Source organism: Meleagris gallopavo, chromosome 11 (assembly GCF_000146605.3).
Source record: "Meleagris gallopavo isolate NT-WF06-2002-E0010 breed Aviagen turkey brand Nicholas breeding stock chromosome 11, Turkey_5.1, whole genome shotgun sequence".
Classification (NCBI taxonomy): Eukaryota; Metazoa; Chordata; class Aves; order Galliformes; family Phasianidae; genus Meleagris; species Meleagris gallopavo.
In genome coordinates, this window is record NC_015021.2 from 13,782,876 (window position 1) to 13,810,714 (window position 27,839).

A 27,839-nucleotide genomic window follows, 5' to 3' on the forward strand; every position below is an offset into this window, starting at 1 on the left:
TGAAATAATGTGCCCAGAGATGTGCTAGGGAGCTTACCCTCCAAAGGGAGTTGTACCCAGTAGGAAGAAATGCCCAGCTCCAGCTCCCTCCTTCCCGGTGCTGTGCACTATTGGAGCAAGAGATGTGCGGAGTTGACGACTGGCAATTTCTCTTTTTTCAACACTTTTGTTGAGTCTGACACTGAAATATTGTGTCCAGGATGGGAGGAAGTGTTTTAAAAACTCAAGAGACTCCCCAGGAAAGCAGAAACAGCTGACAGTGAGACACGTACAGAGCTCGCTTGGTTTCACTTCTAAAGGAGACTGAGCAGCTCAACGGCTTTACCTAAAAAGCTTCCCAGAATGAAAATGTCAGATACTGCAGGACTGTCCAATCCAGCAAAATAGGAAAACATGCCACAACTAGCAAGCTGAAGCCAGAGAGATTCTGTTTACACATAACAAAAAAATATTCACTTATGTCTAATAGCACAAGTAATTAAACTGATAGGATAAGGGAAAGTGGTTTCAAACTAAAAGAGGGGAGATTTAGATTGGAGTTAAAAAGTTTTTTACAATAAAGGTGATGAGGTGCTAGCACAGGTTGCCCAGAGAGGTGGTGGATGCCCCACCCATGGAGACACCTAAGGTCAGGCTGGACAGGGCTCTGAGCACCTGATGGAGCTGTGGGTGTCCCTGTTCAGTGCAGGGAATTGGGGCAGATGGCCTTTAAAGCTCTCTTCCAACTCAAATAATTCTGTGATGATTCCAAATACTAGAATCAACTTTAAAGATTTCTCCCTCTCCTGATGTTGGTGGGTGCCTTTGGTCTCTGTGGATGACAAGGTGAAGCAGCTTATGGCCCTGATCTGTGGAGATGAAAGCAAAGGCACCATAGAGTTCCCAAATGTCTGCTGAAATCACTTTGTGTTTCTACCACTTTAACTGAAAATTAAATTTACATGAACAAACTCTATCCCACACAAATCTGTATATTGTGACAGTTAAATGAAGAGCTTTTAAAAAGGGACACGTCTCAGGCAATTTTAATCAAAAAAGATAGGTTTTGTTAAAGCTACCAATTTCAGAAAATTAAGGTTGACTAAAACTGTTTTTAAAAACTCCTTTTGGAATTTAATCACATGTTGGAAACCCATATGCAGCTGCTAGTGTCACCTGCAAGAAGACTGTATAAAACATAAGCTTATGCTTAATTTTACACATGTGCTGAAGTTCTATCAACTTTAATGAAGTTTAAGCACACAGTCAAGCTTCTCTGAATTTGAGAATGCATTCCTGAATGCAGGCTGTGAAGCTATAAGAAATCACTGCTAAAAATAAAATAAAATAAAATAAAATTGGGGCATTTAGTTTTCTCTGAATAAGCTCCAAGCACAGAAGTTAAAGATATAACATATTTTGGAATTTGTTTGCTTGTTTTGCTGTAACAGGAAGGGGTACACGCCAAAAAGTTTGCAAGGATTTGAGAATCTCCCATAGAGCCTGGCAAGGTGTCAGGAAAACGGATGTACAAAACTACATGACAGTGGATGGCTCAGGTTTGGCTTTCTGAGAACAGAGTCAAGTTAAAAATCTACTATGTGTCCAAGCTGAGAAGAGGAAAGCCTGGACTCAGCCTTGATACACGCACTTGGGGCAGCCTCAGATAAGTATAAAAACCGCAGGTGAAGAAACGGTATCTGAGTGACACAAAATCTGCACAATCAAATCTGCACTGCTCTAAGACCACCATAAAACCTTGCAAGGAGAATTCCCAGCATGCAGATCCTTCCCAATTTGCTCCCAGGTTTTCTCAATATTGCCCATATGCAGATAAATGACTGAAAGTTGCTGGTTGACATTAAGAACTCATGCCTGAAAGCAGCTGTGCATCAAAAACCGTGATGTCCCCTGTACATATTAGGACACAGGACAATATCTTTTTTGCTTGGTCAAGCAGTTGGCAACCCTGCCCACAGCAAGGGGGTTGGAACTAGACAGTCTTTGAGGTCCCTTCCAATGCAAGCCATTCTATGATTCTGTGAACTCTACTGCTCCTTGGAGCAAATACAGCCACAGAAGCCAAACGGGATTTGTTTCAGTGCAGAAAGCATATTCTGAGCCTAAATTTCCATAGGAGCCTCATCCAGCATCAGCACCTACTGAATGCTGCCTCAGGTGGGCAGCCATGCCATCAGCCCTGGGAAGACACCAAACATCTGCACGGCCCTCAGCAGAGACATCTGTGGGGAAAACACCGAGTGGTTCTGCAGGGCTGAACGGGCTGAATTTGCAGAGCCAGGTGTGGGGAGAGCAGGTCAGGAATAAGCAGAGTATCAGAGCTGAGGATGAAGGCCAGACCAGGGATGTGACGAGACAGGAGGCTGTTTCCATGGCAAAACAGAGATGCGGAAACAACGAGATAGAGAGGGACAGAGCTGTGGATTGGCACTGCTGAAGAGGAGATGCTTGTGCAGTACCTCTGACAAAGCTGTCGCTGGCTGGCTTGAGCAATGCTTGGAGCTGCTACAGCTTTCCCAAATATTCCTACTTCTCACACAACTGAAAACAAAGCCCTAAAAACATTCTGTGATGTTTTCCAGATGCTCTTTCTTACCTGTTTTTTGCCCATTAAAGCTAATCAACATCCTGCATTTTCATCAGCTAATCAGAACGGAAAATTACAACTGTGGGGAATGGTCCTGCAAAGGTGGAATGTAATAGAAACAAACATTCAAAGCCATGCCTGCTTTTCTGTCCTGGAACAAATTCCTTCAGCTCTGGCTGCAAAAACACTTTCTGCTGCTATTTCTACCACCTCTCCACTTGCTCAGGCACTGTGCTGCACACTGCTTGCAATGACAACCCCTTCTGACACCAAAACCACCTGCCATGGCAGCAAAAGCTTTGGTGTTTTTAAGTGATTGAAACAAAAAAATACAGACAAGAACCTGCATTTGAGCCACTTTGATTCTTAGAGGTTTGATACACTCACACTTTCCCCATACCCACAACGCTTAAAGACAGGCAGAGATCTAAAACAGGGTGAACTCGGTGTTATTCTTTAAATTATCCGGGGCTGCAAAACCAAATTTAGACAGACAATGAGTACATGTACACTTCTTTTCAGCTTGGCTGACAAAAGCTTACTTCATTGCCACTCAGTACTGTAGTACTTAAGGCATCAAAATCAAGGTGGGAATCTGACTTCTGCCTGCTGTGTCACATCCCAGCCTACCACTGCAATCATATTCCATGGAAAGGCTTCGTCTTCTCAAACCACATCTTCCAGCCCCAGCCAGCTTCACAGAAAAAGCAAAATAATTTGTCTCTGCTGCAGTTTTTAGAATTCCTTTTGCTACTGACAGTTTGTTTATCTTAGTCTCGCCGCTGCATCACAGTTCCCTAATGCAACACAGCCTACCAGGATTTGACACAAGAGCAAGGGATCCTACGAAAGATCCTTCCTAGGACCTCTTAATCCAACAGAAGATTTGAATAGAACTCAGAAATGAAAAGAATGTAAAAGTCTTCAATAGTGATCATGTTAGCTCCCACTCTACTATCTCTTAGCTCATTTGATGTGATGGGAGAATTCTCATTTTTTCATTACCTGTTTTCCATCTGTTTAAATAATTCTACCTTGGATGCAGTGATGGCTTTGCGCCCTATTGTTTGTTGCAGACTGAGAGAACAAAATTACTGCTTTGTTCTGCATGCTCTCCATGCCTCCCACTTTACTCACCCCATTCAAGCCTCTGTTGCCCATAAGAGGATGATCCAGCTCACAGATTAACCTCTGTGCAAGAGATCTGTGATTCCGTGATCTCTGAACCCCACAATCAGCAATCCCTCCAACCTGTTTCCTATTACAACCTTTTAGATGGGCCTGTGCTCTTATTTACATGTGCTCTGTATTAGCTGCTGCTTTCTTCTGCTCCCACACCTCATCACCCGCCGTATGGCACATGACCAAAAGCCACTTCTGTTCCTTCTCTGAAAGCATCTCACAGCCCCTCTTCCGAGCGTGCAGCAGCACGGGTCCTGGCACACCCAGCTCACTGCTACTACATGAAACAATAACAGAACAAATACATTAAATAACGCAGTAATAACCATGATGAAAATAATGAGACCAGTTAACTGTTTGGATCCTTGCTTCCTTTGTAGTCCTCGCTGAGAGTTTTAGCTATTAAAGGCTGTTTTGCACCGTAACATTGCCAAGATATTAATAGCCAGGCAGAAAGATGAATGGCAGGCTTACACTGCACAATTAAAACTTTTCCAGTTTACCCTTTCTGTAAAATTTGTGGTTTATAATAACCATCTTTGTCTATTCTGAAGAGAGTATGGATTGGAAAGTTACATAGATGGGAACAGAGGTTCATTACAGATTTAAAATAGAATGTGGTTTGGCATTGTAAAACAAACATGCGTATAAGATGGGCCGCATCAAGAGGAGACTGAAAGACATGCTCAGTGTTCCTCTGCGCTTGTGATCCTGCATTTACCGGTCACGCTACCCGCAGACAGGGATAAAAAAGCAGCGGGGATAAAATGTCCATGCTTGTTCCCCTATAACATGTAGGCCTGCTCTACATCCCTGCTCATTCCGCATTTCTTATACTTACTGTGTGTCTCTATATGCACGTAGATGAGATACCCAGATATTCATCAACATATACAGACTCTGTACTGCTGATTTTCTTACCTTCGTGCCCAGAGAGCCCTATAAGTGAACAAACACACACCAGCCTGCAGGGAGCCGGTGAGCACTCAGCCATGCAGGGAATACGCATGTGATTTGCTTGAGCCCAGCTCAGAACACAGCCCATTGCTGTGCCTCAAACACACGAGGACGGCAGGAGGAGGGAGACAGATCAAAAGCATTCTTGAAAAGCCAAGGTTTGAATAAGAGGGCTAACATCACCAGGTAATTTACTTATACTGTTGGACACGGCTTCAATTTAGATAAAAGGCAGTTGCTTATCACATGGATTTTAATAAATCAGTTTAGGAGCCACAGAAACCTGCAGACACAGGCTCTGCAACTGAAAGCTGTGCACACAGAGTGAGGCTCAATCTGCAGAGGCTCCGAGAGCGCCCGCTCCTTGCAGGAGCACAGCAGCTGTCAGCAGCACGGATGCTTGTTGCTAGCGAGCACCTAAGCCCAGGCCCATAAACCTGATGATTAACAAAATCTAGCACTAGAGGGAGGCTGAACACACTTTCTGCTCTCTTTGGTCTTTTTGGCTTCTCCAAGCGTTCAAAGGAAGGCGATTTCGAGCGAGCCCCGCCGCAGGCAAAGCCCAGCAGAGCAGGAGATGGGAGATCCCAGGCAGCACCCCATGCTCTTCCCTTCCCCAGTACCTTCTCAAAATAGATGCTCCAAACTGAAAACACCAAAATGTTTTCCCGAAAAAGGCAGCAGCAGCGCTTGCTTAGGGAGGCAGGCAACAATTGCTCAGGACACAGGATCGAGGCACTATTCTCAGCCCGTGCTGGTCAGTCTGGTTACCCAGGCACATCACTTTCCCTGCTTCAGCTTTCTTATCAGGCACAAACCAGTGCTTATTTTGTGAAGGGCTTTGTGGCCCATCAATAAAACACATGCTGATAACGGGCAGGGGCTGTCGGGGGAGATGCAATCTCTGAGCTGAGAACAATCTCTACTTGGGTTTCAACTAAGGTCCCAAATGAACATCAGATCTGTGCTGCACACACGGCACCTGGGGGTAATTAGCTGCAAAAGTTGTGGCTGCTCCAGAAGTGGGACCTGAGGGTGAGGACAGCCGGGGGGTTCCAGCAGAGGCTCACAGAGAGCTGCAGCCCGCACTGCTGGGCTCAGCCTGAGGTCTTCAGGGGAAGGCAGGGTAGGGACCAGCTGTTCACATCACCCTGTGCAGGTCCCATCCCAAAGAGCCACTGCTTTTAGCAAGGGTCCCGCTGTGAGCAGAGCTGGGTGCTTGTGTGAGCTGCTCACGTCTGTGCTTTCCCCAGCCTGCTCAGAGTGCCTTTTTAGAGAGCAGAAGGCAAAAAGAAGAAAGAAATCTCCCTGCCTCCCACATCTATCTATTTCCCTTTGACAAACAGTGATTTCATTTTTCTTCCCGTCCAGAATTTTTTTTTTTCTCTTTTAAACTGAGCACAAGCCAACGTGGCAAAAGCCTCTCTGCTATGTCCTTATTTGTCAAACACACCATCGCCGCGCCCTCGGAACCTCGCCTGCCATCACCACTGCCTTTGGCCGAAGGGGAACTTCCCAACACAGCTGACCCCAGCTACAGCATGCTGCTTTTTAAACTAAACTTTTTTTTTTTTTTTTTTTCCCTGAAGCATTACAGTTAATAGGAAAAGAGTTGAAATTTCCTTCCTCTTTTCTCCCCAGCCCTGCTGCCAGTCGGAATGTGATGCATCTGGAGGAACAAACAGAAATTACAGGAAAAGGCCAGATCTATTGCAAAAGTATTTCGTGGCTCAGACCTCAGTGCAGGTACTAGAGGGAAAGTCAGATACTAAAGTACCTTTTTGGATCCAATCCTAAGCAGCCAGCTCCACCGTCCAAACACAGATCCAGAGATAAACAGCCCTACGAAAACTGCGCATTATTATTTTAACTGCTGCTTCACAAGCTACAACTTAAGCTGCAATTATCGGTGCAGCTTTCAGCTGTCAGTCAGCAGTGCATGAAATGATAATAAACTGACCATATATCTGCTGCTGCCCTCAACACACAGTGTAAAAGGTTTTACCTGGAGCCACAGTGTACATTTTTCATATACTCTCATCGGAATGAAATCTTCTGCCATCCAGAGGATGTCCTGTTGTAGCAAGGCTGATACATTTCCAGCTCTGTAGCATGTTTGAAGGACTCACATTGAGCCATGCGGGCAAACTCCTGCTCCCAGCCATTGGATCAGAGGCTCCGGCACATGCATTCAACAGAGAGAAAACTGGGGCCCAGAGATGATAGGGTTTGATGGCAGAGAGTAGAACTAGCTTCAGTTTGTTGGAACCCAGTCCAGCACACATGCATGAGAGCGCTGCCTTTGTGCTAAGCTGTCCTGAGGGAGCATCTGAAGGCTGGAAGCCCAACGAGCATGGCCACCATTCACCCTGCCCCATCAGCTGGGCAACTTCTGCAGGCATGTTCAGTACTCACTCAGGCATCAGACATCTCTCTCAGTTTCCACAGGTTGGATATTAGGAAGACATTTTTTCTCAGAAAGAGTGGTGATGCACTGGCACAGGCTGCCCAGGGAGGTGGGGGAGTCACCGTCCCTGGAAGTGTTCAAAAACCACGGAGATGTGGCACTGAGGGATGAGGTCAGTGAGCATGGTGGGGATGGGTTGGATTTGGTGATCTTAGAGGTTTTTTCCAACCATAATGATTCTGTGCTTCCATTACTTGCCCTTTTCCTCCCCAACTCCCCAGCATCCCTTCTTGCATTTGGCTGCTCCCACAAGATAAGGATCTGATCCTGCAGTAGGAGATCCCGATTTGCACTGACTTATGCTCCCAACCTCTTTCACTGAGGATTGAAAGAAAAGAAAAGGAAAAAGAACATGAGTGAGCACAGATGAAGGATGGGGCTCTGTGTTAGCTCTGCAGAGTACTCTGGGAAGTGGCGGCATGTGGGGATGCAGCTCCAGGCCCTGCTTCCCCCTGACCAGGCCATCCTGCACAAGAATCCAGCTCTAACCAAATGCCTGCCAAACTCAATGCTGCTAACACTGCTCCAGCTCCAGCTTCCCAAAGTCAGAGAGAAAGAGTGTGACAAATAGCAATTACATGAGCTCAGCAGGCAGAGTCAGCCCAGCTGCTGGTTTTACCAACATGCCAGTTCCAATGAAAGCCCCGTGCAGCTCAGGCACATCTTCGGCCTGAGGAATGAGGCACAAAGATCAGAAGACACGTGCCTCTCTTGATGAACATGGCTAGGTTTTTCTCTCTGAAAATCCCCCCGGGCTATGGCAGGCCCTGGGGAAGCAGGGCCTCTTCTCAGTGCCTGGCTCCCTGAGGGCCTCTTGGAGAGATAGAGACGCAGCAATACTTGCTGGGGAATTGCTTCATTCCCCATCCCGATGGTCACAGCCCTTCCTGGCAGTGGGGAACATAATTGCCTTTAACCCCTTCTTTCTCCAAGGATGCTTCCAATGCTGAACCTATTGCAGGAACATGCTTGGAAGTTGTGGCAGCATCTGAACTTTGCTACAGACAAGAGATCGCAGGAAGCTCATGCTTTCTTTTTACAGGGGCAGAGTGTGGATGAAACAACTCCGCAGTGTCAGGAACAAAGTCTGGCCTCTTGGACCCTGTTCAGTGTCTGCCCACTTGCCTGCTGTCAGGCTCACCTCTATCAAGAAGTGAAATAGATCTCCTCCCTATTCATTCCCCAGACATATTTTAGGTTGGCAGCCACAGCCTTCTTTTTGCTCGGCTAACAAACTAAACTCTTCTGGTCACCAGTGACAAGATCTCAACTCCTTGCTCCTGGATCACCTTGACCACCTGTCTCTGTGGTCTGAACACGGCTTTCCTGACCTAGCACAGCAGGACCAGCACACCAGTTGAGCCTGTAAGTCCGCACAGAGGTGTCCAAGTCTTCCCATCCACACAGCACATGCCATCACATCTTAGAAGTTTTGCTTTCATCCACAAGGCCAATCTAGAAGATTCAACCCAGCAAAAGCAGGGTCCCAATGACATCACTGGAGTCTGAGCCAGGGATTATTTGCTTCATTTAATTTTAGGCATCTAAACAAAGCACTTTTAGGATCAGATTACTGCCCTAAAGTCTCTCCACAGTCAGTGGAAGGAGATGGTCCTTCCAAAAAACAATTCATTCTGGGAAGGTTTCACTCCCATCCACTATCACAAGGGCAGAATGCAATTAGTTTTCTAATTCAAGCCGGATGGGAAAAATCCTTTAATAGCCCAGTAAGTTTTGAATGGAAATATTCCCTACTTGGGAAACAGAACTTGATAATGCTAACTCGGTTGTTCCTGACACGTCGTTTCAAACCACAGCACTTTGCCACCTTGTTTTATTACCATATGTTTATTTCCACAACCCTTTTGAATCAGTTCTGCACTCCCAATAAAATTTTTGTCTTCTTACCTGCACGTTGAAAGCAACGTCATCCAGAGGGGGTGGTGGGGGAAAGGCACCTTGTGATGTGATATTCCCGAGGTCATCAACAGGAGGCGGAGGTGGAGGAAGGAAGTCTCCTAGGAGAAAGAATCGAGAGAACTTAGGCTTATCACAGAGCACCAGCATTTTCCCACATCATTTCAGAACATCCTTCTGCTGCCCAGAAGGAAAGCTGGTACAGAGAGAAGGGCAAGGGGGATGGACCAGGTCCATGGTGCCTGGGCCGTGAAGTGGCTCGTGCAATACTCACAGCTCTGCCTCTATGGCAGTTAACACATCATTTGACCACTACCTACAGCTGTACCCCTCACTGTTGCAGGAGATGGCTATGATGGCTCAGTAATGTTCGCAGATTACTTAGCGGTTCTCAGAACCCAGCAGAACCACGGGTGACTTGCCACACTGCCTGAAGGCAATAGCATGCAGCTCCACACACCAAAGCTCGCATCTCATTTAAAGCTGCTGCAGGTGGCTGAAGAACTTGGACTGACGAATACCCCACATCCAGTGGAGTCCTTCAGGGGATCCATCCTGCAATGAATCCCACCCAATTCACTCCCCTCCTCTGCTAGATGACACCAGCACTTTTGGTCGTTAAGACTACCAGATGCTGACTGCAAGCAAGGACTCCCTGCTGGAGAGGACACTCAGAGGGCTAGCCATGGAGAACCAAGCACAGTTCCAACTAGTTTAACAGCAGCTGGAGCCATGAGAGTCAATGTCCTCTTTTCTGTCATGGAGCCTGAGAGACCTTTGTGTTTCGCCAGCTTAAAAATGAAGTTCTTCAGCTCGCCTCCTGCATCTCCGCTGCTGGCAGGCAGCCACGCTCTTTGCGTTTCCCTTTCCTATAGGGACCTCATAGCTTCACATAACAAACTGCTGGGAAATTCACAGGCTCTTCTCAGTGACAACAGCCAAGTAAGTGGTAGGCCAGTTGCAAACTCAGAAGCACCCATCTCTTTCAACTCCGAGGAGGCCTTTCACGTGGGACCGATGTATAAAATACCTCCACTATAAATTGGTTTTGCCTTAAACTTCTGAAAGTGCAGATGCAAATACAGAGCAGCACACTGTGAAGCCAGGAAAGACCTCTCCTAGAGAGCTTTAGAGCAGAATGGGCAGCAGGACAGCAGGCTCTGAAAGCACCTTCCAAAGATGAAATTCGGGGAGCTTGCCATTAGCACTGGATTTGGCTCCTGGGGAGGCAGCTACTCCTAATTTGGACCACTTCGGTATATTTTTATTCCTTCTCATAAAGCTTTATGTTGCAAGCAGAGCTGTTTACTGCAGGTTGTCCTGTGCACATTTGCAATAGGAGTTTAAGGTAAGTGAATCAAAATGTGGTATTTCATGTGTCTTGGTGTTGTGGCTTTTGGAGGATTTTAACCCTTTCTGTGAGGAAACACGGGCTCCCTGTTGACCCTCCACATCCTGATGCAGCATTTTCCTGCCTCCCATCGGATCCCCAGCACCATCCCCAGTGACCAAGCAGCAGTGTCAATCCCCTGCTCTGGATATGGCTGCCAAAAAGGGTTGTTGGATGCGTGGGGCTGAGCTCCACAGGGCATGGGCACCAGCAGCACCTTCCAGCTCTTTGCCATGGGAAGCAGGACCGGTTGCAGCCCTGGAAAGCTTTTCAGTTCTATTTCAAACCTCCCAAATGCATGAGCTCTGTGAAAGGCACCAACCCCCTCTAGAACTTTCAGGGATCTTATTTCCCAGGAAATCAATTTCTTCCCAGTTTTAAGTGAGCATGGCAAGAACAACAACCCACACCAAAAACTTTGGAATCCCTAAGAAAGTACTGTCCTAAATACAGATGCAACAAGACAGTTTGAAAACAACACATTGAAAACTAATTTAAGAGAACCATGTTGCTCCAATACACAAAACCCTATGAAACCTACTGGCTTGTGAAATTATAGAGTTCAAGACCGATTTACAAAAAAAAAAAGCACAATGACATCTGCAGTATCTCCTTTTTGCTCTATAATTAATCCAGCCTTTTATTTCAAATCATATGAAATACAATACGGAATAAAAACAAAGGAATAAATATTTTGAAATTATTATCTTCAGTGTTTCATGCTAAAAATGCTGTGATGCTGGAACGCCAAGTAAACTTTTTTCCTTTGCTTTGAAAATGAACCTTCAGCAAACCAATGTGATTTTGCAAACAAATTCAACTCCAGCGGATGTGCACTTCCCCAAGAAGACACTTTAGATGATGTTTCATCTGTTAGCCCCAGCTCCAAAGCCAAAGACTCCTCTTCCTGCCAAACCCTGCCAAGCTACGCGCCTTCATTACAACCCTTCAGTATCCTAAAGCAAAATAGGTAGAGATTCTCTCTAGGTAGAGAACGGGGCGAAGGGGATGAGATAGGGTAAAGGACAGGGTTTGTGCGTAAACAGAGGGCTGAGAGGGAAAACAACAACTGCTGTAACAAATTCAAAACAAATACCATTTTGCCCCTTTGGACGGGCTGTTCCTCCCAGAGGAAAAAATATTGGCAAGATCTTTCAGAAAAAGAGCAAAAGGACAGAAACAAAGAGAAGAGCCCTTTTTCAGAGCTTGGAAGGCAACTCTTCCCTTGGAGCAGGAGGCAGCTGGCTGTCCGCACCCCAGCCCTGTGGCTGGCTCTGCTCCCCTAAAAGGCGTCCGGGAAGGTTTCAGGCTTGGGAGTAGAAAGCAGATGCGTGATGAACTGGGGGGACCTTGCAGATGTTTGGCCTTTTCCTAGTCCTCTGTGAACAGATGGACTTTTCTCCCTCACAGCTTCAGTTATTTATCCTGCCACTGAACTCCCTTCTTTCCCACACGCAGCCATAGGACTCATTGAACTCAAAGAGAAACTTCTCTCAAACTGAAGAGGGAAAGCTGTTACTGTATTGTTATTGGCATCACTGTGAATCTCCCTCAGGCAGAGAAAGAAGCATCCAAAAACCATAAAACTTGGGTCCTGAACAGTGCAGTGTTAGATGACATGTGGAAGAAACAGGTCTTCATTTCAGGAAGGAAAGGAGGAAAAATTTTAAAGAAAGCTCATGCTCCATCTCAGTAGTATTACAGAATTCTAGAATCATTAAGGTTGGAAAAGACCTCAAGGATCACCTAGGTCAACTGTCTACCTACCACCAATACTGCCCACTGCCCACGTCCCTCGGTGCCACATCTCCACGGTTCTTGTACACCTCCAGGGTCAGTGACCCCACCACCTCCCTATGCAGCCTGTGCCAGTTCACCACCACTCTTTCGCAGAAGAAATTTTCCCTAACATCCAACCTGAACCTCCCCTGGCACAACTTGAGGCCAATCCCTCTCATTCTATCTGTTACCTGAGAGAAGAGGCTGACCCCCACCTCGCCACAACCTCCTGTCAGGGTGTTGGAGAGGGATAAGATCCCCCCTGACAGTCTGTGTCCCCACAGAGAGTCACTGCTTTCTATCCTCAAGCCCTTCCAGCACCCACCATGTGGGATCCCTGGGCAGGGGGCAGTCTGCTGGTCTGCATGGAAAATTTCACTATCACAATATAGAACTAAATATTTGTTCAAAGCTTTAATAGAGACTATGTGAGCACATGACTGAATGGAAACTCATAGACTTTTACCACTGTCTGCTTGATGCCTTCTGGGTATCTTGTGCCAGCTGAGAAAAACACCCTGTCCAATGCAGCAAGCACCTTTCTCACTCAAAGGCAAACCTCTCAGTGCCTCAGCACACGGGGTTTTGTGCACGATCAGACATCGTTGCCTTAAGTCTTTGTTTTCAGGGAGACACATCTGCAAGTCAGCAAATATATTGCAGCACAGTAATTGCTTCCCCCACTGACTGACACAGTTGTTTAGACATCGAGATTTGCAGCTCTGAAACTTCTAGACACAAAGATGATCTCACATGTTCAGTAAGAAGAGACTGTTTGGGGGGAAAACCCTCGGAAACACGAAATAGCAAAACATCATATTTTTTACTGAAACAATAACTTAATGATATCTATCAACCAACAAAACAGGGCTCACACTGGTGCTCTCAGATCTCTGACATCTGAAGAAGATTGCCCAGATGGTTTTCATTTTTCTTCCTCCAAATGAAAACAACCCTTTATCATCATTGCTGACTCTGAGGACGGTTCAGAATTGGTTTGAATCACCTGAAAAACCAAGCTCTCTCCTGGAATCAGTGAGCAGAGCACAAACAATGATGGAGCAGCCCCCACTGACGTGTTTCTCTTGTGATCCAAACAGACTGCCTTCTGGAAAGCACTGAGCAGACACAGTCATTTTCCATTGCCTGGTCAAGTATTTAACTTCTACTGCAGAAAACCAACGGTAGCAATTTGTGGGTGATCCATGGTAAAATGATTAACATTTACACTTAGAACCTAATTCATCTAGCACTGGGCTGAAATCCCTTTGACTGAGCTCACCTGGAATTCCTCCCCACATCCACAACAACCACTGTAAAATCCTGCACCGTACTGACCTATCCCAAAGCGCTCCTGAAAATTTCATCTTGCAAAAGGGACACTGCTCAAGAGTTAAATGTAGGCTGGTGACTCTCAGGTATGAACATGCAACCAACTCTGCATCCTCTCACTCATTACATTGCCCATAATGACCATTTTCCTGTAACACCTTTATTTAACACCTATCACAATTAAAATGATGCTTTGTGCCAGCAGGTCCTTTGTGAGATCATGTCATGGGTGGTCACTGATACCAAGTCAGTGCAGACCAAGCCATGACACACCAGCTACACAACTGACCTGTACACACACCACATTCATGGGCCATCCTTACAATAAAGCCAATCCAAAGCACTGTTTTAAACTATCACTTTTTTACCCATCACTAACTCTATCACTTGAACTACTTTTGTTAATCAGCTGCTGTATTAATAAGCAGGGGGAGAATAAAAGAAGAAAAAAACACCCCCCACCAGCTAATCTTACTCTCAGCATTAAAAAACGAATGCTGAATCTGTCACGTAGTTGCACTAAAAATTTACTTCACCACCTGCAAGCTGAAATATTGCTTTTATGGATTTATATTGTATTAAAAGGTCACTGGCTGTTTAAGTCTTAAACAGTTTTAATCATTCTAAAAGTCTCTTAACGGTAAGAAAAGGAAGCTCAGAACAAACAGCAGCAGGGATTCTAATTAAAAGGGCCAATTCATCTAATTTTATTTGGGGTTAATTATTCAGGATTCACTCTCTGATGTGTAAGGAATAGCAATTAGTAATTTTAGTGATTTGAGGAACATTGGAGGTGTAATCAGTTAAAATGAGTGAGTGTTTACAACACAAGATGTTGAATTAGTTTCTCCCAGCTGGAGAACAGGAACATTAGTCCCCTACAGTTCAGGACTATGAATCGCAGTCCTGCTTAAAATATTCTCTTTAAATAAAAAAAAAGAAAAAACAATAACAACAACAAAAAAAACACACACCAACAATCATCTGCTAATTTTGTTTACTACATGGTAAGTCAGTCAGCTATGTGTACCGCAGCGGCTCACGTTGCTCACCTCAACCTCCATCCCATCACCCAACTGCCCAACCCTTGGGATGACCAGAACCAAACCAACCAGAACCAAAAAACCCTGGCATTCCTCTCATCTGCACCACTTCAGTGCGGCTATCAGCCTCCTGTCATGCAGCCCTTTACTACAGCTTGCTGAGATAATGAAAAGGAGCAGCCTGTGAAACTTTCGAATGTTAATTAACTTCTGTGTTTAAATATACAGAGGAAAAATGACCGTGCGATTAACTCAAAACCTCCAGGTACAATTCCTCCTATGAACTCAAACCCAAAATAGCTCTGCTGGAATCGCTCTGGATTTCTTCCAGCCGCACTGGAGCCAGAAAAAGTCACTAGAGCTTGCAGGTGGGGACAGAGGAGCGCATGGACAAGTGCCAGCGTGGAGATCCAAACACCGCCATACTGACGTTTGGATCTGAGTGGGGACAGCAGCTCCAAAGCTGTTTTTTCTACCTCTCAGAGGTAACTAGGTTTTATCAGCATCACGTTCTCCAATGGGACCGGAGTTGGAGCCCTGGGCATTGCCTGGAAGGTTTCAGCTTAACATGGCCACTACAAGAAATGGAACTGGTATGCTACAGCAAACCTTCAAACCATTCAGCTTTTATCAAGCAACATCATTTAGCACAAACAGGTGCTCAGGTGCTGTTTTTAGTGTTTGCATGTTGCCCTTTCATCCCTGCTCAGGTCACCGATGGGGAAAATCCCCCCCCTTCTCTGGTTCACGTTAGAACTCATTGACCTCCCTCGCAAATACCCACAAAGGCAGTAATTAGTTCACAAATAGGAAACGAGGGCTCAGTTCCCCAACTTATGCAAAAACTCAGCCGCTTCGCCACGCTGGATGCCCATTGTGAAAACATCACTTATTTGATGTGGTTGTGCTTTTTCCTTGGCTTGTCCATGAACCCTGCCCAGCAAAAGGCGAGTGATGTCCCACAGCTTCTATGCTCCCAGTGCCCATGGAGTTGGGAAAAAGCTAGTTAGCATTCCTCCATCCACATCCTACACACAGTGACCTTACAGCATGCAGCAGTAAGTATTGGTAACATCTAACATCTATACAAGGTTGCATTTTGGTTCTTCTACTTATTTTTTCTGGATGATTGTGGTGATGATGAAGCATTTTAACTAATGTCTCATGCCAACCGCTCCACAATAGAGAGATTTTGCTCACCTCAACCCCACGCCTTCCAAACCCCATGCAAATGAAGCCATTCTGCTCCCACTCAGACGTCATTAACACCCAGCAGATATCCCTGTCACACTGCTATCTGTGTGGAGGTCTGCTAACATTAGAGACCAGCTCCAAGGAAAACAGACCCATCCTTTGCTAAAGCTTACCGAGTCACTGCAAGAAACAGCCCATGGCACCTGGAGTACTGTGCTCAATTTTGGACTGATACCAGGCTGGATATTAGGAAAAAATTCTTCTCCAAGAGTGGTGAGGCACTGACACAGACTGCCCAGGGAGGGCATCTCCACTGCCCCTGGAGATGAAGAACCTCAGAGATGTGGCACTGCGAGATACAGTTAGTGGGCATGATGGGGATAGGCCGAGGTTGGACTTGATCTTAGTGGTGTTTCCAACCTTAGCAATTCTATGATTCCATGAAAATGCTAATTAAAATCTAAGCTAGAATAGAGGGAAGAAGTATAGCCATAGGACTAATTGAGAAGGATTAAGCACCACACTTTGCTACAGATTCAGGATTTTAGACACATCAACCCCACCATACCATGAGCATGCATAGCCTTCCTCTGCCTTCCCTCCACCTAGTGCATTTGGAAACAGAGCTTGACTTGGTCTCTGCAGCAATTAGTATGATGAGACCCCACTTTGAGCTGCAGCTGCTCAGGTCAAATAAACAGGGGCAAAAATAGTTCCAAATGATTTTTAAAAATGACAGAAAACAGCCTGCTGAGATGGAAAGATTTCAACACAAACAACTGGAAATATGCTGGAAATCAGGACGTCTAAGTCAGAAGAGCAAACCCCATCCTCAGAAGAGAATCACACTGCATTCCTACACACATCCTCTGCTTCCAAAGAACGAAAGCTCCATGAAGCAGCTCAGCAAGAGAAGCGTGCTACTACTCAGAACAAAACCGAAAATGGTTATCTGTTTGTTTATTAGATTATGGTGTTAAACTCATTTGTTCATCGCTAAGAGCTCCTGACGAGAGTTGACAGTGGCATTTATTTACTAAAGGAGGCTGTTGTGAAGGAGTCCTATAAATGAGTTGCGTCACTGGATATAGATCACTTTCTCTCTGGCTCTTGTGGCACAGCACAACTAAAACAAATTTTGGTTTTCGTCACAAAGCACCATAGGTCATCATGGCTTTCTCCCAGAAGCAGCCGAGGAAGATGAGGAACAGCACCCTTTCTTGTCACCAACCAAGCCCTCCCTGTGTCAAGTGATGACATACAAAACACCGCACAGATCAGAAAAATGACCTCCCAGAGCTCCTGACTGCCAAAGGACTTTCTCCAGCTTCGGAAGCTACAGCTAACAGTTTTTAAGCAATCTCAGACTTATCTTTGCTTCTAATTGCTTTTGTTTTGTTGTTTGTTGTTTTCCCGCTTTGAGGGTAAATTGAAATCTAAACAGTCAGAGGAAACACGATGTGCTGCTGCCTTGGCTTGAATGTCAAAGCCAGCAGTGGCCCATGCTGCACAATATCTGGAAGAGCTGGATCCATCCTGCCAGCCCAGCATGCAATGGAGAGAGACAACAAAACCCTTGCTGCAGCTGGAGCATCTTGTTCCATGGTAGGGTCCACCTTCCTGCAAGGCATCCTCTTCTCAGTCTGCTGGCTGCCTGGGTAGACTGGAACAGAACCACCCAGTGGAAAAATGCACATACAGCTCTCATAGATTAACTGGACAAGAAAACGTAAGCTGATTTCCAAACTGGTTTCTGCAGTTCCTCCCCTCCATATGTAGCTCTTAGAAACATCCACACTTCCAGGCTAAAGCAGAACACGTGTCTTTAGCAGATATGTCACTGTTTCCAGCAATATGAACAGCATGGGCTTGCTTGCTTTCTTCTGTTGCAACTAGTCAGTGCTATTGGGAAGCAGAAAAGCTATCTAGATTTTCTTCATGCTGCAGTTTTCTTTCTCGTTCACCAACTATAATGCTTGAATATAAAATTACACCCTTAATCCTTGAAGATTACTCAAGATAAAATCAAATGTTGGACTAACTTCTTTTCTATTTTCTTCTTTCCAAGTGAATAATGCTCAAAATATCTGTATCTAAATATAGATTTGTATTTCTATATAAATACATACAGATTCACATATATATTTACATATAGTGGCAGTGGTCTTAGTGGATGAAGTTTGGTTCCTTTTGCTCCTATGTGCTGTAAACATCACACATCTAGCAAGATCACAGAAGAGAAATGGGATTATGACCAAAAAAAAAAAAAAAGGAAGGTATCAAGAGATGCTTTACATCTTCTCTATAGTGCTTTTGAATAGCACTGAAAGCAGAAAGGAAAATATGATACAGGCTCTCTTCTTTGAGGTGAATTTCACCCTAAAGGACTGATCCACAAGCTTTCCTGACCAATGAACATTAACCAATACCTCAAAGTTCTTATACACATTTATATGTGCAGTTATCATCATATTCTAAGCAGAAATGCTTTAAAATTTACAACTTTTGCATAATTCAGCAAATTAACTGATCTTCCCTTACATTGGCCTCCTGGCAGCACAGAGACCCCTAGTTAGGAAACAAATTGCTAAGCTGACTTTTCAAGTAATTATGTTTATGCTTTCTATAGCCCACAAAATCCAAGTGCCCCCTTAACCCACTCTACTCTTTGTAAGTACCTGTATTGGTTCTGGGGAAAACACATCTCTCATCTTACACTGCCTACAAAGATGATCATGATATTGTAGTTATTTGAACTTCTGACCATTCTGAGAAAGCAGTCAATTCCACAAGCGGTTCTGCTGTGACTGTGCTGAGCATAAGGTGCCTCCCTTCCAGACAACAAGTCCTAGGGTCTGGCAGCAGCCCAGAGAAACAGCAGAAACCAAAAAGGGGCCCGTGCAGTGCAACACACCACACCAAAAGCAGGGTCAATTATCTGGTGGAGAGAAACCTGGGTGAGATTAATTTCAGCTTGAGTTAAAACTTTTATCTATAACCAAGGCTACAGAAAATGAATTACTGAAATATTTGTGGATGTCGTTAAAGGGAAAAATGTGGAAGAAAATTAAAATCTTCTGCACAGATTGTGGTTTTCTTGGAAAGGCCAGAGATTGTATTCTTGTAGAAAATGTTGTGGGAAAAAGAAAGAAAAAAAAGATAAGCTGTAGTAACATACTGCTTGAGCTTCAAGGCTGGACCTGGAATCTCCACTCTGAGGTTCAGTTTTCCCTCAAAGCTGCAACTTGGACAATTCTGGACAAAGAATTAAATTGAGTTAGGTTAAGAATTTCTCATGATTTTCTTTCTCTCCCAGTCTTACTGCAGGAAAGCACAAATCCATTCTTTTTCAGATTGATGACTGATCTTCATTCCAAATCCCCACTCCACAATTAGTAACCTCTAAGAAAACAATTAAAATGGATATACTGTTTGAGTGTGTGCTCAGGGAGCAAGAGAAAAGTCATCTAAAGTGACTGCTTTACAGTTTCATGTAGTTCTTTCAAAAGCTCTGTCCTAGAGGAATTAAATAACCATAGTTGGATTTCTTTGATGAAAGACACCGAAGTGAAGAATACCTTATTTAATGAGAAAACAGAACATTTAGGTACTGGATCTGTAAAAAAAACGTGAAGTAATCAAAAACACACGTAAGAATGATCTGAAATCAGCCAATATTAATCTACAGAACGGATGTATTTTGAATTTGGAAACACTGACATAACAAAGCTTTAAAATGCAATACTGCATCTAGACAAAGTTTAGAAGTGGCTGTTGAAGATCATGTAAGAAACTGTGCTCTCTGTTTTCAAGAAACTGATGGATTTACTCCTAACCCTTATCAGGTCACATATATATCATGTCATGTCATGGTGATTAGCATCTCTCTTGATTAAAATCTTTAATTCCGGTGGATTTAGATGGCTGCTTTGAGAGCCATCAGATGAGAGCCCAAGGCTGGATGTGAGCACCAGCACAGAACAGCAAGCTGCGATCTCAGCATTGATATCTACCCGAGCTTTTGGAAACGTTGCAGCTAAGATCACCTGGCCAAGATGGGAAAACTAAGGTGTGCGTGAGGCCAGCCAGCAAATTTTTCCAAAGCAATAGTTCTGCACTTATCAAGAGAAAGAAGATGAAATCTAGTTTGGCTCCCCTTTACTATATATTTAACAGTTGCGAGAGAAAAAATCAGATGACTGCTGAAAGCTTGGGATGATGCATGCCATCTTCAAGCTATTCTTGAGTGAAATGTTTAATGTTTCATGTGGTTTGGAAATGGCTTAAATTCCCTGCTGAATTTTTCATGCCCGTACACAATTTAGTCTTTATCAAAAATTCTCCTTCAATTATGTACTCTGCAGAAAATGCAGAAATTCTTCTGAAGGATTCTGGGTGACGCAGTCAGTTGCATTCGTGCAGCTTCTTTTTTTCCCCTTTTTTTTGCTTGCTGCTTTTCCTCTGGGGTTTGCACAAAATATCCCTCCTCAGATATGCCCACTGCAGCTATCTGCACTTCACCATTTGTGCTAATCCCAGAAAATCACCACCGCTTTTTCTCTCCATGCCTATATTTCAATTGAGGAGAATGGGAAGACAGAAGAGCACTGAAGAAGGGAGAAAAGGCTGCAAACTTCTGTACAGACCCTGCATTTCAGCACGACATAGAGGGTATTATAAGACAGTTCCGTGCAATAAGACATCCCCATGAACTCATAGCTGCCCTCCAGTGCCCTGTGTGCCAAGCAGTACGTGCTAACGGCACCGACTCGGGTTGTTTTGCCCTCTGAACACCTCCACTTTGCTGAGTCTACATCCTCCAGGCTTCCAGAAATATTAACATAAGTCACATGCAAATATTATGTTAAAGAAACTATCCCCATAGTTCTATTTCTGGAGATTCTTCTTAAACAAAAAGCTTCCCTAAAATACGGGAACAGGACCTATATTATCTCTTCATAAAAGAAATACACTTCTAGCCTTCAAAAATCTTGAGTAAACAGTTCAGACTTCCTTTTATACTGTAAGATTTCCTTCCCATAAGATGCAAGATATATTGCCTCAAGGGGAAAGCAGCTTTAAGAAGAGGAAGCTACGTATGCCAGAATTGTTCTCTTCCATTATTTGCAACATCCTTTCTCCCTCCAATTGTTTTAATAGTTCTGGTCACCAAAGTACCTGCAGCAAAACACCAAACCCCTCAGCACAGCATCTCTCTGCCAAGATCCCCAAACAACCTCTGCTCCTCCAGAATCTCACAAAATATGCTTTCTGCACACACTCCTTATAAAATCCTGGTAGGAAAGTCTCTTTGCTAATAGGCTTCCTTTCTGCTGTTCTGTTCCCACCGGAACAACACTTGAGGAATGGATGTCTCACCAGTAATCTCCCACTTACATGTATTTTTGAGGAACTTTGTTGAATAGAAGGGTGAAGGAGGGAAAAAAAAAAGAAAAAAGAAAAAAAAAAGAAGAAGAGAACACATTTAGTAATAACCAGTTACAGAGCATGAAAAGAACAAATGTGGTGTCTGAAGTCCTACACGTGACTCAGAGAAATGTTCCACTTGCACGTGCTAACATGCAGCACAGACTCAGTTACGCACATAGGTTCAATTGCAGGCTTAAATGGGATATCCCATGGGGCCTTACAAAGCGTGTATCAAATTGGGCGCTTGTTGAAATGCTTTGCTAGGCAAAACGATCAGTTTACGTACTTTCCCCAAAGCCTTTGCTGAAATGAGGCTGAATGGCTGCACTGGTTCATCCCTGGAGATCCCCAGTTCTTCCCCAAAGCATTCATTTACTGGGATTTCACTCTTGTACATTCAGCTGTGGAGAATCAGTATGGGCGTCGTGGTTTGGACTGGAATAGAGTTAATTTTCTCCATGCCAGCTTATATGATGTCATGCTTTGGATTTTTGATGAGAATACTACTGATAAGACAGCAATGTTTCAGCTGTTGCAGAGCGGTGCTTGCACAGAGCCAGAAGCCTTTCTGCCTCTTGAGGGACATGAGCTAATGGGCATGGTGGTGATGGGTTACGACTGAAGTAGATGATCTTAGCGGTCTTTTCCAACCTTAATAATACTATGATTCTCATGCTGCCCTGCCAGAGAGGAGCTGGGGATGCATGATGAGCTGGAAGAGACACAGCCAGGACACCGACCCAGACTGACCAAAGGGATGTCCCATTCCTTACAGTGTCATGCTCAGCAGTAAAAGCTGGGAGAAAGAAGGAGGAAGGGAGAACATCCAGAGCAACAACAATTGTCTTAACCTTCAGGAAGGAGAGATTGGGACCCAGGAATCTGCTGCTAGAAATGACAGCATTACCAGAGGTGATAACAGGACCACAAATCCCTGCCACTTAACTACTCCATGCACCCCAGCAGGTTACCAGCCATCTCTGCAATTTCTCTTAAATTCTCCTATAAGAGGAATAATCACTCCAAATCCAAGCAGAGGAGAATCCAGGGCTCCCCCAAAACAAAAATGACTTCATTTCAGACAATAGGAATCTGCTGCTAGAAGGCCTGAATGGAGTTGCTAAAAATAAGCAAATATTCCCAGTCTTTCTGCATTTTCTCCCTGAAGTGAAATGATCAAGAGGATTAATTTTAGAGTATGCACAGTTTTAATGCGAAAAAACTCAAGCTGCATCTTAGCTTTTAAGCAAAGACCAGATGGAAAGTCTATCATTAGAAATGCCAAAGGGAGAACACACTCAAAGTTCGCTCCAGGATGGAAAGGTCATTTCTAGTCATCCTTGTTTTAAACATTCTCAGAAGCACTCAAGCTTTTGTAATAACATGGTTTTCTTTCAGTTTATCAACTTGATTTCCTTAAAAAAAAAAAAAAAAAAACTAACTCCAGAAGAAAACAAAAACCACTAAACAATAAAAAAGACAATCTTTAAAAGAAGGTGCCAACTCTCTTTTTTTTCATCTACACAGCAAAAAAATTGTTAAATGTTTAATGAATTACTGTTTAGATGACGAGAAATGCCACAAAGATGATCTGTTGATCCCAGACAGGGTTGTTTACTTAGAGCTTCTCGGGGAGACTGACAACACAATCGTCAGCAGGCAGCACGGCAATGAAGCCTGAGAAGATGTGTATGGTTCATCAAGTCCCACTGTTGATGAAGAACGTGTCAAACTGATGGGATACAGATCAGGTCTCACCAATGGGCCAAATGCAACAACCTAAAGCTCCAGCATCAAGTATATTCCATCTGGCTGATGTAAATACATTAGCTGATGTATATTGTAATTACTACTGCTTGCAAGATCTGAGAAGCTCAGTGAGGAGCAGGTTGGATATTCGGAGAAATTTATTCTCAGAAGGTGTGGTGGTGCAGTGGCACAGGCTGCCCTGGGATGTGGTGGAGCCACCATCCCTGGAGGTGTTCAGGAACTGTGGAGATGTGGTACTAAGGAACACGGGTTAGAGGGCCATGTTGGTGTTAGGTGGACAGTAGGACTGGATGATCTTAGAGGCTTTTCCCACCTTAATGATTCTGTGAACACACTGGTGCTAAAGATGTCTCCTTAACTCCAGTGGCTCACAAGTAATGAGGAGGCAAAACTGTGATACCTGATTCTCATCTGAGTCATTAGGACAGCCTGATGATAAGTGCTCAGAGCTTTACTCCAGTTGCTCACTCACACAAGAGCTACAAACACACAGCTTCAACTGAGACATCACTAGCCACTAGTCTCCACTTGCCAGCTCTGAAACAATTTTTCCCCCACTGAGATAAGCCCACAGCTGAAGTACATCTGTGTCCCAGTGCAGATTAACCCCAATAAGAACTGGAACTGGCTAAAGCTGAAAGTGTTTTTCCCTTGCAGGCAGTACCTTTTTTCAGCTCTACTGGGCCAACCCTGACAAGAAGGATCTGGCTACAGTTAATTTGTCTTTGTGCATAAATAACAAACTTACTTGCAAGATCCAGACAGCTGCATTTATAGAAAACCACTCGGAGGAGCCATTGCTGACCAAACTTTGCAGTAACTGGGCTGCACAAGTGCCTGAGTGAAACGTCACCTGCGGCATTGCTGAGCAAGAGATAATAAACACAAGACTGGTTTCTCAAATCCTGTGCTAAAATTTTGGGGCTCACAAAGAAATGCTTTGCTATTTATCAGCCATTTGCAAACAGCAATTATTCTGTATAAAATAATTAACACAGGGAAAGCACAGAATGCTCCAAGATCTCTTCAGAAACCTATTTAAAACACACTTCCATTTTAATCGTTTACGATTTGCATTAGAGAAGAAAACAAAAAGGTAGGAAATTTGAGGAGATCAAACCTTCCCTCATCCCCACAAATACACATTCTCTGCCTTCCAATAGAATTGACTAATCATTTTTCTAAGTAGCCAAAAGGTTTTGCAATTAAATGCTTATTTATATGAGAAGCATCTTTCTGCTGTCTCTGATGCCTCATGAGTTTTATGGCTCCTCTCAAGGAGCTTTCAATGCTCTGGGCATGACAAAGCCAAAACTGCTATAAGAGAAAGCTCCATCCCAGCGACAGATCGAGTTCCTGGAACCTTCATCACCGCGCACAGCAAGAAAGGAGGAGAAAAATAAATGAGAAAGGGGGACTTTGATAGCTAAGATCGGAGCCACTTTGCTGGACAAATTTGGTAGCAAAACATCTCTGGATGCAGTGTGAACTGAGCATACTAGGGCAGGTACACAGGCATTAAATAAATGGAGCGTCACAATTCCCTTCCAGAAGACCCATGTTTGTGGTGACAACTGAGCTTTCGACTGCCAAAATGTGACCTTTAGGCCCTGACATTTAGGCTCTGGTTTTCTAACTTGTGTTCCCTCCGCCTCCAGTTTCACAGGTGGAATTCATAGCACTTTAGCTTCCAAATAGTTGGCGGTGTATAACCTAACGCTAGTCCGTGCCTTATCTGACTGGTTCTTAAAATGGAATATTCTTGCTCTGGAGACCCATGCCATGCCATGTCGGTCAGTCAACTTACAGGAGGTGCTGGACATGCCATATCTCTGGGGAAAATCAAAGTGACAGCCGAAAGCTCATCTCTCAAAATAGTCATCGTGCTGCTATACATTTTTCTCTTTTATTTATTTCCCCACCGCAGTCACACAACACATTCCTGATGGGGCAAAAAGGATAATTAGCAAGAGCACTTTTAGACACATGCAAGCAGGCACAGCCAAGCTTGAGAGTAGGCACTATCATCACATAAGAAGTGAGAAGATTATAGTCTTCCCATCTGAGGAATAATAAGGAAAATGGACCCACCATTAATTTGTCCCAGGAACGCATCAGGAAAGCACCAAATAGACAAAGGGGAAGTGCAATGGTTCAGCAGTTATTTAAGAAGCCCGACAGTGATAGTAGGGAAGGAGAGCTCAGCTGTAATCTTGCATCAGAGCTCTCGCCTTGGGTCAGCTGCTAAGTTTGAAGCATTCTCTGTCTGGCCAACAAGGGCAGTTTACAGGCCAGGAGAAGTATTTTAAATATCGGAGTTTTCAGGCTCAGCCAAACCAATCGTTTTTTCCTCTAAAAGACTTTTGTCCCTAATGAGGGGAGTGAGCAACACAACAAAACTTAGAGATACGATGGCTGGAGACCCACCACTCCAACCTCCTGCTGCTGTGCAGTCATTTCCCCCTACCCAGGGACATTGCTCCTACAAATGGAGGCTGAGTGCTGATGTGCTAGGAGAAGTCAGTCAAGCATTCCCACATTACAAATCCAACAGCCTTTTCTGCTGTAGAGGAGGATTACAGGCTTACATTCTGCAGGACCACTGTTGGCAGGGAAAATGGGATCAAATGAATTTAATCCAAACTTAAAGCATAAGAATAAGGAGCCTCATTGAATGGATTAAGCAGGAGACAAACATACTGTAACACCTCATACATTACCTGTTACGACTGTGTGGTCTCACATCCATGTTGACAGTGGAGGAGACGCAGGCCAGCTGTGATTTTACCTGGGTCATGCTTTTTTCATGTGTTCCCTCGTCTGTATAAATTCATTTTTATGTAAGACAGCTGTGTCAAACCTGAGCTCCCAATGCAATTTTCCTTCTACACTTGCAGAATGAATTCAGGCCCTTCTTTCCCTTGGGCACCACACAAGGAATTACAAAGTGGCTTGGTTTGTGCCCAAATGGAGCAGGAAAAATCAGTGCAAACAGTGGTGTCAAAAAGCGCAAGGACTCAATTACAAAATCAAGATCTATGAGAATCTCAGTCCCAGGACAGTGAAGGGTGGTTATCAGGAACATTTTATCTGTTTGTCACCTGAGGCCATTTGATGAGCCCATTACTGAGATGAAGCACCATTTACCATGAGTTTCGAGGTCTACACTGCGCTTCATCCTCCACCAGGTCTCCACCTTTCACCTCTGACAAGACATAAGGGTGAGCCTAAGTAATAGGGAGCCAGTTTTCAAGGAGTTTAATTGCACAGCAGTTCTAAAAGCCAATAGAGAATTAATCATTTTGCAGAAGTTGAGCTCTCCGCCTACAGGGCTGCTTGGCTGTGTTGAGGAAGTGCATGGTGTTGACTTCCCAAACTAGTCACCGTTGTAAGCCCCTGGTGGTATTTATAGAGTTGGGGGAAAATTTCCAGGAAATAACGCTTACTGGCACTCCCAAAAATAGCAAAGGAAACTCTTCAATTACTGAACTTTTAAGGAAGAAAGTCTTTCTTCTTCGTGACAAGACAGCAAAGTAGCAACTTCTACGATCTGCTTGAGAGCAGTTACAATTAATATTGTTCCTTATCTCACTTTTCCCTGACAGCAGTAAATGTTACTCCTATGCTATTAATTCTGTACAGCTGCAAGGTTGCTTTTTTCTCCTTTCTCTCCTACTGATTATTTCCAGGATAAGATGCTGAAGTCAGCCCCATCGCAGGAAACTTTAGCAATTCTCTCCTGGAACGCGCTTGCAATGCAACCCATAGGCCGAGCCAGACTCCCACACATGTGCTTGAGCAAAGTCAGTACCAACAGCAGCACAACCATAGCTGTCCCAAACCATCACCTGACTGCCCAGGATTCTGATTTGGGGGCATGTTTGCAGTCTTCATCAAACTGCACCAGTCTGCAGGTTAACCTGCTACCAGAAGCTAATCCCACAGAGGGATGAGCAGATCTCTCTGCACAACCTAGATGTGCCTTGGGGTCAAAAAGTAGACAAAAGCATAGAAAAGGCACAGACTGGTGGCTGGATGAGTCACCATAGGTATCTGTTCTCTTCTACACATGCAACAGCTTCCGTATGCCTCTTCAGAGCCAGGAATTAAGCCATAATTTCTGAAACATTTTCTCCCCTCATTAGTTTTAATGATGCAACTGCAAAACTGGAAGAGATTTGATCATCTTAACCTTACCACTAAACACACAGTGATTTATGGTGTTGCTTGGCAGGGCCAAGAAGACTATCCCAGACACAGACCTCTCTCCCAGTGCAATAGCACTTCCCATATACCCCATTTGGAAGGATACAAACTAGCTGACCACAGAAGTGCAACTTTCTGGGGTAAAAAAATAAATAAACCTAAAAAATATTTTAAAAGCACAAGATATGAATGCATGAGGTTCTCTCCATCCTGCAAGCGCTCAATTTTATTACAACTACTGGCCATAGGACCCTCAGTCCCAGCATGGCTGCTGGAAGGGCACACAAGCCATGACACTGACCCCACAAGTTTGTTTTGCACATGCCACTGTGGAGTCAGGTGATAGAGCAGCATGCTTTGGCCAGCACTGCCTTGGGAAGCACGCAGAGCGCTCCTGCAGATAAGATGCTCCCATCAACTCCTGCCCAAGACACGTCGACCTCCCTCTGCTGCCTTCTCCCTGCCACTGTTAAAGATAATACAAAAATCTGCTACTCATTTTTCCAAATCTCTCGTTTCAGAGACTTTTTCCCTTTGTTTTTCTGAGGCCAATTAAAAATAAAAGTTTACCAGGAATATGACCAA

The 27,839-nt window shown here is 44.3% G+C and overlaps 1 protein-coding gene across 7 annotated transcripts in view; it reads right to left on the reverse strand.

Moving 5' to 3' along the window:
* Positions 1-27,839, reverse strand: part of LOC116217055 (lipoma-preferred partner homolog) — a 149,506-nt gene that overhangs the window by 9,071 nt on the left and 112,596 nt on the right. For 6 of the 7 annotated variants that reach the window (XM_031555157.1, XM_031555152.1, XM_031555155.1 and 3 more), the window contains one exon: positions 9,102-9,211. In XM_031555157.1, coding sequence (XP_031411017.1) covers positions 9,102-9,211 — 110 coding nt within the window. The remainder of the gene's footprint in view (positions 1-9,101; positions 9,212-27,839) is intronic. The other variant, XM_031555158.1, reaches the window with a different exon arrangement.